Source organism: Myxine glutinosa, chromosome 5, assembly GCF_964187855.1.
Source record: "Myxine glutinosa chromosome 5, kmMyxGlut1.1, whole genome shotgun sequence".
Lineage (NCBI taxonomy): Eukaryota > Metazoa > Chordata > Myxini > Myxiniformes > Myxinidae > Myxine > Myxine glutinosa.
In genome coordinates this window covers 175,200,822-175,221,351 of record NC_136265.1, presented here as the reverse complement: position 1 = coordinate 175,221,351, position 20,530 = coordinate 175,200,822, and the positions used below count along the sequence as shown (strand labels likewise).

General features: G+C 44.8%; 1 protein-coding gene across 1 annotated transcript in view; it reads right to left on the bottom strand.

Moving 5' to 3' along the window:
• LOC137426704 (mechanosensitive cation channel TMEM63B-like) overlaps positions 1–20,530 on the bottom strand; it is a 116,552-nt gene that overhangs the window by 64,099 nt on the left and 31,923 nt on the right. The window contains exon 3 of the mRNA XM_068115495.2: positions 12,723–12,802. Coding sequence (XP_067971596.2) covers positions 12,723–12,802 — 80 coding nt within the window. The remainder of the gene's footprint in view (positions 1–12,722; positions 12,803–20,530) is intronic.

Here is a 20,530-nt window from a genome sequence, read left to right as displayed (position 1 = left end):
CCTTTTAACCACAATAACAATTTCCCTTAAACAACAATAACCATAATCGCCGTTTCCTTCAAACCCCAATAATAATAATAATAATAATAATACATAACCCGAAACGTTTCAAGTGGATGAAAACCACAACCACGGAAGGGCCGAATCCGTAACAGTATGGATGTATGTATGTATGTATGTGTGTGTGTGTGTGTGTGTGTGTGTGTGTGTGTGTGTGTGTGTGTGTGTGTGTGTGTGTGTGTGTGTGTGTGTGTGTGTGTGTGTGTGTGTGTGTGTGTGTGCCTACATGTACGTATAAGTCAATCAATTTAATATCAAAATGTGATTTTTTTTCTTTAAATGGATGATGGAAATATCTATGGCCCAAGTTGAAATATTACAACACACCTCTTCATAACAGAGATATTCGTACACTCTTGGTTATGAACACCGTACTGAGAGCAAAAGCTGTGCCAACAAAGGTGGCCATTTGGCCCATCATGCTTTGCCATATCCACATCACAGAACTCCCATGGGACTACACGGTGTGCAGTTATAGCCCAAATCATGAAAACGATGTCAGAACACAACACAATGGTCGACTTGTTTTTGAAGATCGTATGGGATCGTTTTCCTCCCGACCTGGATGAGAGGTAGGGCCTACTAGCCGGCTTTGGAATGCTCTTCCGAAGGATGGCGCGTTCCAAGATGCAGTGCCCCGTGCCAAGATTCAGTTCCCCATGCTGGCACAGCACTACCATAGTCCGTTTTAGTGATCTTTGATCCCTTTGAGTTTTTGGCCATTGACTAGACAACTCAATGACAGCATCTCAATATACACCCAATCCAGCTTTGTGATAAAGATAAAATTACATTTCAAATTTGGAAAGTAAATTCAGAAACATTGCCATAGTTTTGTTAAAGCGTATCTGAGATATCAAGGCCTTGCTGTTTTGTCGGTCCGCCATTTTGTTCACAACCCCGTACCATCCTCCGAATCAATGATGTGACCTATGATTGCCTACATTTTCATCCCTCCTTACAGAAAAGCCATTGTTTTCCATTGTATAATGTAAATTTGATATTTCCCCATGTGGTTGCCTAAAGCTTTGACAGCTGCTCACTACTCGTCTTGTTTAAATCTCACATTCCATCGGCCTCTGCAAATTCTTTGTGTGACACAGGGAGAAAGCAGTGGCACGCATTTGCTCCTCATGGGAGTCGCACAGGCCTCAGCAGCCTCAGCAGTAAAGGCTTGGCAAAGCATCTCAAAGGAAGATACCAAGAGTTTGGTGATGCCATTGGGTGACAGACTCGATGCAGTTATTACATGCAAGGAATATGCAACCAAATACTAACTATTATACTATTTTAACTTACTTTAAGTTAATCTGTTCCAATACTTATGCTTTGCTAAAATGGGGGGAATGAACATAAAAAGTGCTATTGTTCTACATATATGGATATGGATATGAATACCAATAAATAAAAGCTGACCTTCTGTACTCTTGCCTCATATTCATCTTTTAATCTCAAATCCAAATTTATTGAGTATATAGCAATAATACCAAATTTGACTTCATTGTTCCAACACGTATGGAGGAGGGCACTGTAGTTTAAAAGGTCAATTTGAGGTCAAACGTCACACCAAATACCGTAGACTTTAAGTCATACCAAAGACTTAAAAAATTGTACGTTCTGCTTCCTTGCTTGATGTTCAGCATTTTAAAGGATAGAGCACAAACAATCCCTATCAGTTGGCATCCATGGGGATGAGAAAATGCCCCACTGAGCATGGTGAGAAAAGCGTAGCCATTGTTATGACGTTGCTGGTACCCAGAGTATGCCGGGAAGTGACGGTAGTGACGGCACGTCCCCTAAGCTCAGTGGCTGAGTTGTGTTTGTCTCGTGTGTGTGTGTGTGTGTGTGTGTGTGTGTGTGTGTGTGTGTGTGTGTGTGTGTGTGTGTGTATGTGTGTTTGTCACAATATGTCGAAAACGGCAAAGAAAATAATGTCTTGCTCAGGATTCCCTCCTAACTAACACAATGTACAAAAATATGAGTCTTACTGTCTTGTGTTTAATTTGTATTCATATAAATTGAAGAATTGCATTAATAATGTAAACATATTGTCATATGTCTACCCTGTAGTGAACACCGCAAGGCGACAGATGACCAAAGGAGCTTTAACTCCAAGGCGTTCAATCAATGGCAGACCTTTACACGCGAGGGAAAGGAGAATGACGAACTTACCTGATCGGCTTCCACCAGACGTCTTCACACCTGCGACAATTAACTCAAACCAACACGGAATTAAAATGTACAAAAATACCGGCTTCATTGAAGAAATGTCGGTAACAAAATAAAACACACGGCAAAACTATTATTCCTAAATGGGACGTCCCCATACAGACCCGTATACAACACAAGGGGGAAATATAAAAGAACGAAAGTAAAAAAATGTGTGTGTGTGGTCACTTAGCTCTGAGCGGCTCCTGAATCCCGTCGGGAATCGTACAGGCCCCGAGCGCGCAATCCGGACGCCGCACAGGCCCTGGAGGGAAGTAAGCCACAGCGCGCCCTCGTTCACTCAGCCACGCTCGTCCTCATCATCAGCCTCACCAGCACTCAACTCTCTCAGCGCAAGAGCACTATGAACTGTGGCTGCATGGCATCAAGGTTCCAACGCAAGAGCTTATCGGTGACCGTTCACCTCTGGTCCACAAGCCGGGAGAAAGCCAAGAGTGCTCGTGAACTTTGTCCGTTTGTTGTGAAATCCCAAAGCAGAGAGAGATATAAAATCGAGACCTTCCTCAATGAATGTCCCTCGCTCAAGAGCGCACCATATATGTGACCGTTTGCTATGGAGGCCAGCCCGGAGAGAGCAATCGAACCAAAGAGACAAAATGTCGGGAAACGACCGTTCGCCACCAAATCCCAGAAAAATGAGAGAAATGTCCGCCCTCAAACTCCTTTGTACTCAAGGCTTCGACATAATCCGACGATGTCTGCGTGTCCGCTCCTATCAGCTAGTGCCATCTCATAGCTCTTGGTGTCCTGACCAATTGCTCTTCGGGGCGTGGCCTCCCGGATCTGCCTGCTTGATGTGGTGATGTGGCTGCTGGCAGAGCCAGGTGTATTGTTCAATGTCTTGTTCCGGTTGGTTTTATTTAGTGTTATAAATGCGCGATTTCTTGGCTTTGTGTGTATGCTGCGTTGTCATAAGGAACAGAGGAAAAATAACAGATGCCATTACATACAGGGGATGTATTACCCATAATCCCTAACTAATTAACATAACCCCACCCCTCGTGATGGGAACGAAGATAAGCGCTTACATGACATCCGGTCTACACGAATTTCCTACTTATGTACATGGGGCTTCTTCTTCTTCACGACAGTCGGAGCACACTACCTATACAATTCTACCTGTCTCTAAGGTAATCAATGTCTACCCCCACAAACGTAACAATAATCAGCGGCAGATGCAGGGGGGGGGGGGGGGCACACATGATAGAAAGCACACCCTACCCACCCCTAAACGCCCTACCCTCCCATCAAAAGCTATCGTTTTTCACATGTATCGAGGTGTATACAGCCGATGATGTGGTTTTGTGGGGTCACCCGATATATTCCTCAGACCACAGCTGATGTTGAAAGTGGCGTTCAGCATGGAACTGATGTGTACCATTAGTTTGTTCGCAAGGTGGATAATTGACGATTAACGAATTAGCGGAATCATTTGTCATCGGAGATGCTTATTTTCTCCTCACCATTCATGGTATCCCAAGTAGATAATGGTATCCCAAATATCAGATAATCCAGAGTACCTATCATTCTGTTTGAATTCAGCACTCAGTCCGTGTTTCCAAGACCCAAGAACATGCTTTTTGACAGTGGGAAATTCTCCAGGGTATACAATAGGCATCAAATGTGTTGGAGAAAAAGTTTTGTTATAAGTGATTCACATAGTCGAGATGATGACGAAGGCAAATGTTCAGCAGATGGCAAAACCGTATTTCTGAAGGTCGCTTCCATGTCAAGCGTTGTTCAATATGTCAAAGGAATTGATTTGTTTTTGTTTTTTGTGCTGCCCCCTGCCCCCACCAACATAAAATCATGGATCCTGTGCCTGATATTTTTAAAATGACAAAAAAAAAACAAATTTCCCTCTGCTAGTTGAATTGTTCTATTCTGGGTTTGGAGAGCACATTTTAAAGAAATGTCAACATAGTCAAAGCACATATAATCATTGAAGGTCAAGTTGTGTGCTCTTCAAAGCATTTTGTGCAGTTGCATCCAAAGTAAGAAGAAATTGTTAGGCAAATGCAAACCACAAACTCATATTCAAGACCATTTGGTAATGAGTCCACCACATAAAACCTGCAGCAGGCATCCCAACAAATCATGAGCGCATCAACCATCATCTTGAAGTTCTTTCATTTCCAGATGTTCATGTTTTGTATGCAGCCTGTGGTTGCTGGCTGCATCATTTCTGGAAGCGCAGCTGTGCCGCTGATGCAGTGCCCCCTGTTCCCAGAAAGCTGGCACTCATTTTGCCGACCCCGGAGGGATGACAGACTGAGTCAACCCACCTGGTGCTATTTCAACGGAACGACAGGGGCTCAAACTCAAGACCCTAAGATTTTAAGCCTACCACCGAAACCATTAAGCACCAGGCTTTTCCATTTCCAGCATGACCAAGTGTATGATATTATACAAATACAAAATCCTTTTTTTATTTTAAGTCATAAACGCGCAAGTTCAAACGCGTTTGATAAATCTTCAAAAGTGTTTGGCACCAGAGCACGTCTTGTTTGACATCAAACCAACCTATAAAAACCTAACAGAGACAATTAGTACACAACAGTAACGCGTTATTCAATGTCTTGGGGAATGTTCTCTGGATTATGGCAAGACGTCCCAGCACAGACACAGCTTGGGATGCACCGCAAACTACGTTTTGTGCAATTGCATCTTCCAGACTGGCAAGGAGCTTACGACTGCTTGCAGCCACATGTCCTAAGCTGAAGACACTGCTTGAAACAGATTCCTTTGTAGTTAACAATGGTTGCAGAATGTTGTCCTTAATTTTCCAACCGCTTTCTGTGATGGGCGGTGATTCTGGTTCCGGCACCGTACACTGCCTCCAAACCAGGGTCAGATAGTGAGCTCTTTGTAAGTGCTGTACCAAGGCATCATTTGGGGAGATTTTCTAGGTTAATCTTTGTCTTTTAAAACAGAGAACATGGATAGCATAGATAGAGCTAACTTCTGTTGAAGGAACATACAATTTACAGACAAATTTTTCTGCTTCTGAAAGAACTGTTTCATCTGGCTTCAGATCTTTGCCAAGACCATCTAGGAAATACAGATTTTCATGGAATATTTTCCAAGACGATCTCTTCCAAGTTCCGGAAAACTGACAAGTAGTGTCACATCCTGTTACGGCGTGATATGCCAAGATATTTGAGTGAACCTCTTCTCAACACTGTACAAGATGGACGGATATGGAGTTGGGTTCCTGTTTGGTGCCAGTTTTCATCCACGCTTTCTCAGGAAAAGGCATGACGACTGGCTAGGAGAAGGACAAGGACGTCAGTGTCATGGCACGCTACGACAGTTTGCTGATATCCCGATAGCGGTGGATCCTTAGCATGGAGGACTATCCTTGTATCTGCCTCTTTGTGGTTTGCGCGAATTTTTCGCATTTCGGAATAATAGTTTTGCCGTGTGTTTTATTTTGTTACCGACATTTCTTCAATAAAGCCGGTATTTTTGTACATTTTAATTCCGTGTTGGTTTGAGTTAATTGTCACAGATGCGAAGCCGTCCAGGTAAGTTCGTCATTCTCCTTTCCCTCGCGTGTAAAGGTCCGCCATTGATTGAACGCCTTGGAGTTAAAGCTCCTTTGGTCATCTGTCGCCCTGCGGTGTTCACTACAGGGTAGACGTACGACAATACGTTTACATTATGAATGCAATCCTTCAATTTATATGAATACAAATTCAACACAAGACAGTAAGACTCATATTTTTGTACATTGTGTTAGTTATGAGGGAATCCTGAGCAAGACATTATTTTCTTAGCCGTTTTCGACATATTGTGACACACACACACACACACACACACACACACACACACACACACACACACACACACACACACACACACACACACACACACACACACACACACACACGACAAACACAACTCAGCCACTGAGCTTAGGGGACGTGCCGTCACTACCGTCACTTCCCGGCATACTCTGGGTACCAGCAACGTCATAACAATGGCTACGCTTTTCTCACCATGCTCAGTGGGGTATTTTCTCATCCCCATGGATGCCAACCGATAGGGATTGTTTGTGCTCTATCCTTTAAAATGCTGAACATCAAGCAAGGAAGCAGAACGTGCAATTTTTAAAGTCTTTGGTATGACTTAAAGTCTATGGTATTTGGTGTGACTTTTGACCTCAAATTGACCTTTTAAACTACAGTGCCCTCCATATGTGTTGGAACAGTGAGGTCAAATTTGTTATTATTGCTATATACTCAAGTAATCTGGATTTGAGATCATAAGATACAACAACAACAACAACAACAACAACAGTCATTTTAAGGCCATTTTCCCTGCAAGAGCGGGGGTTAGCCTTGCGGTCCCCATGACAATGTTCTCCATTTTGCCCTATTTTCTGCATCTCCCCTTGTTAACCCCCTTGCCCACATTTCTTCTTCGACCATCTTTAGCCAAGTCTTTCTCGGTCTTCCCTGTCCTCTACTTCCTTCTACATTCATTTCCATCACTCTTCTCAACCAGTCACTTTCATCCTTCCTCAACACATGACCAAACCATCTCAACCTGTTTCTCTTCACAGCATCCATCACAGGCTCTATCCCCATCATCTTTCGCAATTCATCATTTGTCTTCCTCTCTCTCAACGATACTCCACACATCCGTCGAACCATTCGCATTTCCACCCTTTCCAGCCATCGTTGCTGCTCTACGTTCCTTACCCATGTCTCACTCCCATAAATCACAACACTTCTCACACATGCAGCATACACCTTTCCCTTCAGCTTCAACGACACTCCCCTCCTCGTCAGCAGGCCACTCAGTTCCCGAAACTTCTTCCATGCACATCTCACTCGAGCAACTGTTGCCGAGTCTGATCCACCTTCCCCATTCAGCATGTCTCCTAGGTAACAAAATGTTTTCACACCTTCCAGCTTCACGCCATCTCCAAGATCCAACTCAAACATTTCCTCCATCTGCAGCTCCATCTGTGCACACCTTACATTTGAATGTAGCTGCCACACTGGTTAATGACCCTCTCAAATCACTACATTTTTGATAAACCCACTCAGTGCACATTGTACATTGAATGGAATTCACTCTGACACCCTTCCTGCACACAGCACACGGCCACTTCCCAGTTCTTTCCACCTCACCACATGCTTTACCACTTGCCATCACCTTCGTTTTTCCGATGTTCACCTTCAGACCTTTCGTCTCCATGCATTCCTTCCACTTGTTCATCTTCTCCTTCAGTCCATCCATACTTTCTGCAATCAACACCAGATCATCTGCATACAACAACTCCCACGGTAAACCCTCCTTTACTTTCTGAGCCAGCACCTCCATGACAACTACAAATAGGAGTGGACTTAGTACCGACCCCTGATGCACTCCCACCTTCACCTCAAACTCACCACTGTTCCCGTCCTTTGTCCTTACAGCTGTGCGCGCTCTTTTGTACATAGCCATCACTATTCTGATCAACCATTCCTCCACTCCAAACTTCCTCAATGCCCATGTCACTACTTCACGTGGAACCCTATCGAATGCTTTCTCCAGATCAACAAACCCAAGAAACAACTTCTTCCTCTTCTCCATATACTTCTTCTGCAACTGCCTCACAATAAAAAGTGCGTCTGTCGTTCCTCTTTCTGGCATAAATCCAAACGGCATTTCGTCAATCTTCACTTTCTTCCTTATCCTCCTCTCCAACACCCTTTCCAATACCTTTATTCCATGCTCCAATAACTTTATCGCTCGATACGAGCCACAGTCCAGAGAGTCACCATTCCCCTTGTATAGAGGGACGAGGGTACTCAGTTCCCAATCCACTGGAATGCGGCCTTCTTTCACCACCAGATTGCAGATCTCTGTCATTCTCTTCACACCCCAATTTCCCGCTGCCTTCAACATATCTCCCACAACTCCCGTTGGCCCTCCCGCTTTTCTACTCTTCATTGCTTTTATCGCTTCCTCAACTTCCTTCTTGGTTATCTTCTCTGCCGGTCCTAAAACTGGGTTCCTCTATGCAATCTGGTGGTGAAAGAAGGCCGCATTCCAGTGGATTGGGAACTGAGTACCCTCGTCCCGTCCTTACGAGAAGAGGAAGAAGTTCAAGGAGTGGCAGAAGGCGAAGGGTATGGGGGCAAAAAAGGCAGAGCATGAAAGTTATAAGGCAGCCAAGAAGGCTGCAAAGAAAGAGGTAGCAAAGGCACAGGAGGCATGTAGGAAAATGTTCGGAGAACGCGTGGATTCGGAAGAGGGTCAGAGAGCGGTATTCAGGATTGCAAAGCAGATAGCGAAAGAGAGGTGTGATGTGATGGTGGTGAGTTGCTTGAAGGATCAAGTGGGACAAATCGTTGTGGACCCAGATGGAATTAAAAGAAGATGGAAGAGATATATGGAAATGCTGTTGAATGCAGAGAATGAATGGGATGGCAACATAGAGGGACGAGGGTACTCAGTTCCCAATCCACTGGAATGCGGCCTTCTTTCACCACCAGATTGCAGATCTCTGTCATTCTCTTCACACCCCAATTTCCCGCTGCCTTCAACATATCTCCCACAACTCCCGTTGGCCCTCCCGCTTTTCTACTCTTCATTGCTTTTATCGCTTCCTCAACTTCCTTCTTGGTTATCTTCTCTGCCGGTCCTAAAACTGGGTTCCTCTATGTTGCCATCCCATTCATTCTCTGCATTCAACAGCATTTCCATATATCTCTTCCATCTTCTTTTAATTCCATCTGGGTCCACAACGATTTGTCCCACTTGATCCTTCAAGCAACTCACCACCATCACATCACACCTCTCTTTCGCTATCTGCTTTGCAATCCTGAATACCGCTCTCTGACCCTCTTCCGAATCCACGCGTTCTCCGAACATTTTCCTACATGCCTCCTGTGCCTTTGCTACCTCTTTCTTTGCAGCCTTCTTGGCTGCCTTATAACTTTCATGCTCTGCCTTTTCTGCCCCCATACCCTTCGCCTTCTGCCACTCCTTGAACTTCTTCCTCTTCTCGTCAATCTTCTTTCCAACTTCATCATCCCACCACCATATTTCCGAGTGCCTCGGTGGTCCTTTTGTCCATCCACATTCCTCACCAACGGCTCCCAACAAACTATCTTTCATTGACATCCAGCCACTTTCAAGCTCAACCACATCATCCTCTACCATACTCAGCCTCTCTTTTAATGCCTCCCTCACTTTCACCTCTTTCAACCTCCACACCTTCATTCTCAGTTGGTACTACTCCCGCCGAGCTCTCCTCGCACCATTCACCCTTATGTCGCAGACAACTAAGTGGTGCTGTGTCACAGCCTCCTCCCCCGGGATCACCTTTGTGTCCCGGAGGTGCCCCCTATCTCGCCTACGCACCAGCAGGTAGTCAACGGTTGTTGTCGACCCACCTGACGTGTATGTAACAAGCTTATTATCCTCTTTCTGGAACTGAGTATTACAAATCAACAAATCAGCTCCATCAGCAAACTCCAAAATCCTTTCACCTTCTCCATTTCTCACACCATATCCGTAACTCCCATGAACTCCCTCAAAACCATCCATACTCCTTCCTACATGTCCATTCAGGTCTCCTCCAACCACAACAACTTCCTCATCTTTCACGTTTTCCATCAGCTTCTCTATCGCACACCAGAACTTGTCCTTCTCTTCATTCGTCCGACCAGCCTGCGTAGCATATCCCAAGATGACGTTCACCAAGAGCTTTCCAATCATCATTTTCACCATCATCAACCTATCACTCACTCCAGTCACACTCACCACACTGTCTCCAAACTCCTCAGAAAACAGGACACCAACACCATTCACGCCCTGCGGGCACCCTTGCCACACAAACTTGTATTTCTGTCCCTGCCTTCCCTTCACCATTCTAACACCACTTCCCTTCCATCTCGTCTCCTGCACACAACATATGTCCACTCTTCTTCTGACCAATACTTCCACCACTTCTCCTGATCTCCCCGTCATTGTCCCTACATTCCATGTCCCAAACCTCAGAAACCGATCTCCACGTCAGATCTCCACGTTGAGATCATAAGATGAAAAGATAATAATAAGATGACGAATTTTGGGTCTCACTATCTGCCATGATCTTTCCTAGGAACACCACATTTCCAAACTGGCCTCCAAAGCCAGTCGCCGACTGGGCATCCTCCGTCGTGCGAAGTCCTTCCTTGGCACACCTGAGCTCCTCACCACATACAAGGCTTTCATCCGCAGCTCAATGGAATACTGCTCTCCCCTCTGTGCCGGTGCTCCTGCCTCACACCTAGCTCGGCTTCACGCTGTTGAAACCAAAGCATTCCGAATCATTGGAATCTCCCACGATGAAGCTAACTCAAAGGGCCTTTCACTCATTCACCGCAGGCAGGTTGGTGGTCTGTCTTCTACCGACTCCTTTCCGGCCTTGCTCCCCCAGCTCTCTCTGTGCTCTGTCCACCAAATATTCCTACAGGTCGCACAAGATCTGCCAGCAACCCTCTTATGGTTAAACTGCCAAAATCAAGACTCTCTGCTCACCTTCACTCTTTCATTCCTCTTTTCTCCCACCTCTGGAACAAACTCCCACACTGTCTCCAATCCCACTCCTTCCTCCAGATCTTTAAAACAGCTGTTCACCACCATCTATTATCTTCCTCCATCCAAAACCTTGATCTTTTCAATCCCCGTTAATACACCCTAAATCCACCTCTTTCAATCTCCAACTTCTTTCCTGAAATTTCTAGTAGCGTCCATACGTTTCATACCGTGTACCTCCTCCCCCCCCCCCCCCCCAACATTCCAGTAAATTACACTTTTAAAAATGTAACCGTGAGAGAGGTGGGTATATATACCCTTTATATAGATACCAAATATGTCATGGTTTGAAAAATGTGGTTTGAAATCTAATATCTTTCCTATCTATACCCCATTTTGGAAATACATTTCCATATCTTCATGCCCATACATAGAAAGGCCGCAAATGCGACCCAATATCTTTGCCAAAGTGGAAACATAGTCTTTTGTAGTCACCAAGGACCCAGGAATGATTTCCACCTCGTTTCCAGATTCTACCCCCCTGGATGTATTTTAAAAAATCACTTTTTCCAGGTCTGTCCCCCTACTAATTCAAAAGTTACAATGTATTGATGGTATGAGCACCAACAATTTACTCAAATCTTCCATTAGTGTGTTCTGCTATTATAATAATGTTTACTGTCATGAATACACCTTAGTTTGGGTGAGAAGAAACCAAGTGTGTCATTTAGCAATCTTTAATTAACATTGATCAGAATTTTCTAAACTTTGTGAAGTTTCTAAAACGAGAAGAGATTGTCATAGAATTGTGTTTCTGCATAAAGAAGGGAAAACATCAAATGAAATAGCTCGCATCACTGAATTTTCAAGATGTGGTATCCAAAGCACAATCAACAAATACAGAGAAACATCAACTGTAATTGACAAACCCCCAAGACTGGTAGACCCACAAAGCTGCTTAACGAGGATGGGAAATACTTGAAGATAATGGTCCGCTGGTCCGGTTGCATAAAACTCCCCCTTAAGGAAAGATTTCCCTTAAGTACGTTGTAATTCCTTAGCTAGGGATTTCCTTAAGTGCTGTTGCATAAAAAACCCTTCAGGATAAGGATTTCCTTAAAGTTAAGGAAATCCTTAGGAGCCGTTGCTATGCCAGGCAACCAATCAGATTGGAGACAGGAAGAGACGTCCGGAAACAACAACACATGATGAACATGTAATTTTAAATGGCACTTGTTATTTACATAAAGAATGTACATTGCATTGATCACAAAGTTTTCGTTTCCTCCATGCATCAGAATTTTAAAATGATTGGTATAAACAAATAGTGAGTATTTGGCCCGTCATTACCATGTTGCACTCTTGACTTAATTTTTCAAACAGATGTATAACTTTCAGTTGGGGGATCAGACTTTTTTTTTTCTGAGTGTTTCTTCCCCTCGCCCATTCTTCCTCCAAGTGTCCCTTTGCCCTGCAGTTGGTGCGTTTTCCTCCTTTCCACTTTTTTCAATTACCTATGACTTTGCTTATTTTTTTATTGAACTTTGCTAACAACAATCTTCTTCATGCTTTACTAAAGTCTAAATAACCCGATCTTGATTGGGTGACCAAACTTGCACTTTATAATGCATCTCTCTACCTCCTTTACCGATATCCCCTCCTATCCTTCCTTCAGTTTTCCTTAGCCAACCTCCCAACACCACCACCATTCTTTTTTCTCTATTTCATCCACCTCCCCCAATTTTCCATACGTCACATGTATATATGTATATATGAAATTTGGGCATCAGTATGAATACTATTGTTATATTATGCTTATATAATATTTGTTTTGCTAAAATAAAATTATTTCATTTTTTTTTTCGGACAGATGTGAGAATGGGACAACGACTGTGAAGTGCCAGTTTACCTACCGATCATTGTCATTAAGTAAGGCCAGGCGTCCATAATCCCACGCCACCTTCCGGAGAATAGAGAAGACAAGTAATAACCCCTGGATAGACACACGGTCCAGCGGAAGGCAGAAAAGGAAAGAAAAAGGGTTGTGGGAGGGGAAGTGGGGTTGGGGGTACAAGAGACAGTAACATTAAAGAAGTTCCAAACCCCAAATGTTTTGCATGCCAAAGAACCAATTATCTAAATGAGACCACATGATTCTTTAAGGAACTTTGATGTACAAATTACCAAAATACAATCACCCAATGTCAGGTTTATTTTCCGATGGCAGCCTGTTTAAAGTAAAGCAGTGACAAGGGACCACGTTAGGTAAAAGGAAGAAGAGTTTTGTGAAATTGCACAGATCCTGTTTACTTGGAAACTCTGAAGTCCCGATTAAACAAAGTTGTATGTGTTTAAGAGCCCTTAACCCACAACTCTTTCTGCAATGGTGGAAGGTCCCTGCAGGATCTCATGGGGAGTACAAAGATGCAATCGATTTTGCTTCAAGCACGAGGTCAGAAAGGTGAGAGAAGGTTTAGTAAAATAAAAATTTGAGAAACAATAAGATAATAAATATACTCTTCATCCTTTAACATGATTTTAACTGTATTATGATGACTGTTTTTAAGTCTTAGCAATCCACACTTTTAAGTTGGCCTCCAAAGGCAGTCGCTGACTAGGCATCCTCTGTTGTGCAAAGTATTGCCATGTTGAAGGGAGGGGGATCCATAGTTAGACCATGGTAAGTGTAGGTATAGTCCGTGTGCTTCGAGTAGCAGTTAGATTGACATGTAACAGGGACCTGTTGTCATGCTGAGGAGGCAGCGTATGTAATTTATAGACAGGGTAAACATTATTATGTGGGCGTGAACACCTCATATGGTAGGCGGGACTATTAGGAGAGAACTTCTCATGAGAGAAACACATCATCTGTCTGGCCATCACGATCTGTCTGGCCAATGTGTGTCAGCCATGGTGGCGTAATGTGCTCTGGAGATGGAAGTGCCAGCTGGCAATTATTTTTTATCGGCACCGCCCCTGTGGGCAGGATGGCAAGAGCAGATAACTCTGCCCAGGAGGAGAAGAACGAGAGAGACCACACTTGTGGAAGGAAGGATCACAAGAGACCTGGAGACAAAGTAGAAGATTGCCTTATTGTTGAGAGAGATCGCAAAAGCCTTGTGTGGAAGGAAGACAGGAAAAGCTGATCACGGAGTTTTGGAGTGGACCAAGTGTGGCTTTGTCTCTTGGATTGACCGAAGCTGGGTTCACCCCGTGTTGGTGGAGCATGGAGGAAGAGGACAGAGTGCACCTTCAGGAGGCCTGGCTTAAGGGGAAAAGGGGCCTACGAGGCCTCGTGGTGGAGGTGGATCATCGCTGGCATTCCACATCAACACAATCTTCATCGTGTTCGTTTTAGCTCTTGGTCGCTATCGTATCACATCTGGTTCCCGAAGCGGTCTATTTTGTGTCCGATGTCCACCCTGTGCATCAGATAAGGGAAGTCTCGCCTACAATTGTTTTGTTGCACGAGTGTGATCTGTGGCGCCTATAGTGTGTTAGGAATTGTTTTGTTGTTTATAGCGTCTTGTTACCATCTTCTCTGTTGACAAACAAGAAAACGTGTTTCAGCTATCTGTTTCTGTGTCTGTGTGCTGCCATTATTTTGGCCCAATTGATGCTTCTTGGAGAACTGTAAAGTTAGAATTAATTAAATTAACGCAGTGCAATCTATATATATAAAACACAGTTTGTGTGTGTGTGTGTGTGTGTTGTGTGTGTGTGTGTGTGTGTGTTGTGTGTGTGTGTGTGTGTGTGTGTAGTGTGTGTGTGTGTAATGTTACCGATAGACTCCTAAACGGAAGAGGCTTACGTGCTTGATATTGACATAGACATGGCCATTGAGGCCTGGGAGGACGAACATGGCCGAACTCAAAATATTTGACAATCCATATTTTTTATTCATATTTACCTCAGCGCATTTCAGCGAAGTACCCGCTAATCTCAGCCGGTTCCAGAGCAGCTCGCTGATTCGCTCAGAGCGATCACGTGATGTTTCCATTACCGCCGCCAGACTGATTCGCTCAGAGCGATCACGTGATGTTCCATCCCGTCCCACGTCACACGTTTTTTTCACCTTTTATGCGATCGTGTTTTGTATCGCTTTTGTGCGATATGAATTAAATGTCTTTGAAACAGCTGTGAAACGTCTTTCCACAACCCTTCCGTAACCGATTGGAGCAGTTTATTGCCGCACAAAACGAGATCCGCGAAGCAAGTTGGTCGAGCCATTTCGCTCAGAGCGATCACGTGATGTTCCATCCCGTCACACGTCACACGTTTTTTTCACCTTTTATGCGATCGTGTTTTGTATCGATTTTGTGCGATATGAATTAAATGTCTTTGAAACAGCTGTGAAACGTCTTTCCACAACACTTCCGTAACCGATTGGAGCAGTTTATTGCCGCACAAAACGAGATCGGCGAAGCGAGTGAGTTGGTCGAGTTGTGCTGGACCAAGATGGCGACACGGCGGCTTCACTTTTCACAGAGTATGAGCGTTCTATATATTTTCAATTCAGTGCGCCCCGTGATTTGTGGCATAGACATGACCATTGGGCCTTCACGGTGTAATTTGTGCGAGGCTTTTGTCTGAGTGAGCTCGAGTCGAGAGGGCGAATGTACGGGTTGGGAATGTACGGGTCTCCCTTCCCCCGCCCGGCAACGCCGGTACTGGAGTACGTCACAGGATCGGTGAGTCTCCAAAGCAAAATCCACTTCGTGGCTGTTGCGAATATGCAGGACTATGTCCGATTGCTGTGCTGCTCTCCGACCATGAGAACTGCAACATCATTTTTGACTGGCCATCCCCTTCCCTCACCCTTCCCCCTCCCCCCTCCGTCCCCCCTTCCCTTCCCCTCCACCCTACCCCTCCCCTTCTCCCCTTCCCCCTCCCCTTCTCCCCTCCCCATACATTTTTCCCCCTCCCCCTCCCCCCTGCCACCTCCCTCCCCCTCCCCCCTGCCACCCCCTCCCCCTCCCCCCCCCCTCCCATCCCTCACACTCCCATCCCTCACCCTCCCCATCCCCCCCTTCTTCCCTCTCCTCTCCCCTCCCCCCTCCCACTGTCCCCCCTCCCACCCCCTCCCATCCCTCACCCTCCCCATCCCCCCTCCCCCCCTTCCCATCCCCCCTCCCCCCTCCCACTCTTCTCCCCTCCCCCCCGTTCCCCTGCCCTCCCCTCCCCCCCGTTCCCCTCCCCTCCCCTCCCCCGCCCAGCAATGCCGGGTACTTCTGCTAGTAACTAATAAAAGATCATTCGGTCCATCTCCTGAGTCTAACAGGCTGCAAAACGCGACCCGATCATGGAGCGTTACCTCATGTTCAAGAGGGGGTTGGATGATGTAATGCTCCCATGTAAGGAGCAACATCAAAACGTATGGCAATCTGACAGGCAGCTCTCGATCATGCATTTGTTTCGCCCTGGTCCCTCCACCTCAGGAGCATCAGCAGCACCCTCTCCTGCCTTTCATACCTGTCCTGCCTCCCCCTCAGTGACCTCAACTGCATCCCCTTCATGCATGACTCATCAGCACCTTTACCTGCATCCTTTTCAGGAGTTCATTGAGATCACTGGATTTTAATTCATCATCATGATTTGAAAAAGTTTCGCCGGGAACCTATACCCCCCTTTTCCCATTGAAGCAATGCCCCGACAGTTGCGGTGTTGACATTTGCAGCTTCGCCACTCGCAGCATTTTCCATAAATCATGAGCTGCCAGGAACCTATCCCCCTTTTTCCCATTGAAACAATGCCCCAACATTCGCGGTTTCGACATTCATCACATTTTTCATGAATCACAAACCACCAGGAATGTATCTCCCTTTTTCCATTGAAACAATACCCCGACATTCACGGCATTTTCCAGGACTGTATCCCCCGCGAATGTCGGAACCTGGCAGTACTCATTATCCAAACGTCTGCTTGGATCCCCTTTCCTTATATATAAGGGATAGATCAAATGTAGATCTCTTGAAGCACTCCCTCCCACATCTGATGCAGTGAGATTTCACATACTGAGGGCTCACGACCAGGCTATGGTATGGAGACAAGCCATGTGTGCCCAGCCTCACCTGCCTTCACCAGTTGGCCGTGGATGGATATTACAGGATAATAAGCTGATGCCACAACTCATGTCTCTACCACCAGTACCAGACATTTGTGGAGATATATCTCCATCATGAGTACCCCATTTCTGTGTTATTCTTATTCATCACGATCTATCCCTCTTCTTCTTCATAAGAATTATTTTATTTTCCAAACCTGTCTCTCACCTAAGCACTTGGTCCACCAACCCTCCTACCGTACCTACAGCACTACCTTTCTCCTTGCTCTCAATAAAAAATGTTTCCACCGATCCTATGATCTTTGTCTCTGTAGGTCCAGTTTGGAAATCTTAAGAAGTAAGTCCAGTTTGCAAAGGTTGTCTTCTCACGACAATTAAATCGCGTTCACATACAAAGTCTCCATGTCAGTACCCTCCCCCACATGTCCTACAACCATGCATCCTTCCAAATCCAACCCTTATATTTGTCCCACTTTTCGTCAACCCTCCACTTCATGTCCACTCTTTTTGCATCCACCCTCACACACCCTGTCAAAACTGCATGTCCTCTCTTTACGCATCTCCTTACCCCAACCTCTCAAAGATTCCCTCTCACCCCACCCCACATTTTTCACTGTTGTTGCGGTGAGGAATAAACACTGTTAAATCAGAGCTAAGGTTCTTGTGTGCTTCTTGCAATTCCCCTGTGCACAAATCCGCCATTAATCATACGCCAAGCAAGGGAGTATCAGCCAGTTAGGTCCATCTGTCCAGTGATAGGTGTTAACAGACTGCTGGACACTACATTTGTTGATCTGGAGTGGGGTATTAGAACCCAAGGACTTCTAAATTTAAAGTAAGTTGGTGTTGGCAGAGCGCAGTGGAACGCATAAAAAATTTAAAAGATTATTATTTTGAGTTTATTGGCACATGTGGTAATATCCAAACACGCAAAATGGCGGATGTGCATGGAATTGCAGAGTGTGGAGGCAACGAGGATGATGGAAGTGATCTGAGGGTGGTGGCTAGTGAGGAGCCTAGGTTGGGAATCTTACGCATTCTTAGCATTAGCCATGCTCCTCTGTGCTATACTCTCAGCTCCAAAAGCATTTATAAAGAGGGCAGCAATGGGTTTAAACATAGAGTTGTCACATAACATCTAACCTAAGTAAGCACAATGACATAAAGTGTAACGTTTATTTCAATTTCATTAACTCCGCCACCAAAGGTGACGGCTGTTTGTCTGTGAGCAGGATATCTCAAAGAGTTGTGGACTGGTCGGGTGTGTGACAAGGACTTTGGTTTTGGCGAATTTCCAAATCCAGATACGGATACGATATTTTTAAGTGATTCTTCACCATTGAGAGATAGGGCCAAAAACGATATACAGCAGGATATCTCAAAAAATTGTGAACGGATTATTACAAAACTTGGTGTATGAGTTAGATATGCAACAAGAACAAGCCGATTAGATTTGGTTCAGGTCCGGATCCAGATTTGGCCTTTCAGGGGGATACAAATAGACTAGGCCACTTTTCTCAGAAAATAACTGAGGAAAATGCTTTCCTGAACTTCTTGCAATTCTTGCAACGAAAACATTGTTTACCAAGCTCAGTTTTCAGTTGTAAGGCATCAGGGTGCGGAACGGGGACCCAACTTGTGCACCCCAACGACCACTTTCCCAACCTCCACCCATGTGAAAGTGGTCTATTACATTTTATTTTCAGAAGCTACCAGCTCCATAATCACTGGAAACTCAAGGCTCCATCTTCTTATTCTTCTTAGCTGGTTTGGATTTGGATACATTAATAATTTCTACATCCGTCGGTATCTGAACTACATTTGCAGGCCCCAGTGCAATACAAGTTGCTTTTATTTACAACTGCATCGTTGTGTAGAGCACCCAGTTACACAGCCACATGAGATGAACTCTTCACAAATGTCTGGTACTGGTGGTAGAGACATGAGTTGTGGCATCAGCTTATTATCCTGTAATATCCATCCACGGCCAACTGGTGAAGGCAGGTGAGGCTGGGCACACATGGCTTGTCTCCATACCATAGCCTGGTCGTGAGCCCTCAGTATGTGAAATCTCACTGCATCAGATGTGGGAGGGAGTGCTTCAAGAGATCTACATTTGCAAAACAGTCTTGCACGGACCTCATCACAGGTAACTATGTCATCCTGATGATACATTTTACAAATGAATTGTTCCGCAGACTTTAAGGTATCATCAGTGAGTGGGTGCTTTCCTAAGTTTGCCAGCAGATGACAATTATTCTTGAACACTTCCCATGATGTTCTCTTGCTGTGACCTGCTATGTGAGAAACTGTGTCACACCCAGTTATTGTGTGAAAGGGAATCAGCAATTCATAGCCCTCTTGATTACAGCACCTTTGTTTCATCCATGCTTCTCAGTGTAACTTCGGCTAAAGTAGTGTTTATCCACAAGTCATCTCTATAACTCAGTGTATGCCTTATGAAATAACTGTACCAGTTGCTTTGAGCGTGTTGCCTGGTGTAAAGTGCTAGCAAGGCCAATATGTTTTGGGGTCCACTTCTTGCCTCCAGAAGTGATATACACTAAATCTTGACACACACTAAGAACGCGAGACTGTACTTCAGAATCAAAGTCATCAGTACTTTAGTTGGGCGTTTCAGTGTCCTCTTCTTCTGGTAATAGTTCATCACCATCATCTGTACCTGACGAGGACATGTGTTCAAAAACTTATTGTCCACCAATAAGAAGACGTATGAACATGTACAGGCTCTCTGGTGCACAGGATATTGCATCTTCCTCGTGGACAGACAGACCTTTATGAGGTGATTGACTAAGTATATCAAATCGTAATTTCAGTGCTATGTGAACCATCGACAAGAACTCATTGTTTGCCTTAAAATGTGGAACTGGAGAGATTATTTCCTCGTCATTCTGGCTTGTCATTTTGGAGATAAGTACATGGGAAAATTTGTTCGGTACCTAGACAGTTTTCTATCACCTGGAGCTTGGTCACGTAGTACGATGAAGTCATATACATCTCTGATGTGTGTGGAAAGCTGTTCTCTAAATTTCATTCGACGGCTGACAAAAGATTGCGGAACTTTCACTCCAGCTTCAATGGCAAGTTCACAGGAGTGATTCCACACTTCTGAAAGTTCTAGTATGTGGCCTTGACTGGCAGCATATTTCAACTCCTTGGTCAGCCAGATCATTGGTAGGTCAGTGTTCTGTGCTTCATCCTTCGTTTTAGTTGTGGTTTGCAAGAACTGCTTGTAACAATTTGGGTGATACTTCCCTTCAGGAGCTATTAGATCATGTACCCCAGGTCCGCAAGAACTGCTTGTAACAATTTGGGTGATATTTCCCTTCAGCAGCTATTAGATCATGTACCTCAGGTCCGCAAGAACTGCTTGTAACAATTTGGGTGATATTTCCCTTCAGCAGCTATTAGATCATGTACCCCAGGTCCGCAAGAACTGCTTGTAACAATTTGGGTGATATTTCCCTTCAGCAGCTATTAGATCATGTACCTCAGGTCCGCAAGAACTGCTTGTAACAATTTGGGTGATATTTCCCTTCAGCAGCTATTAGATCATGTACCCCAGGTCCGCAAGAACTGCTTGTAACAATTTGGGTGATACTTCCCTTCAGCAGCTATTAGATCATGTACCCCAGG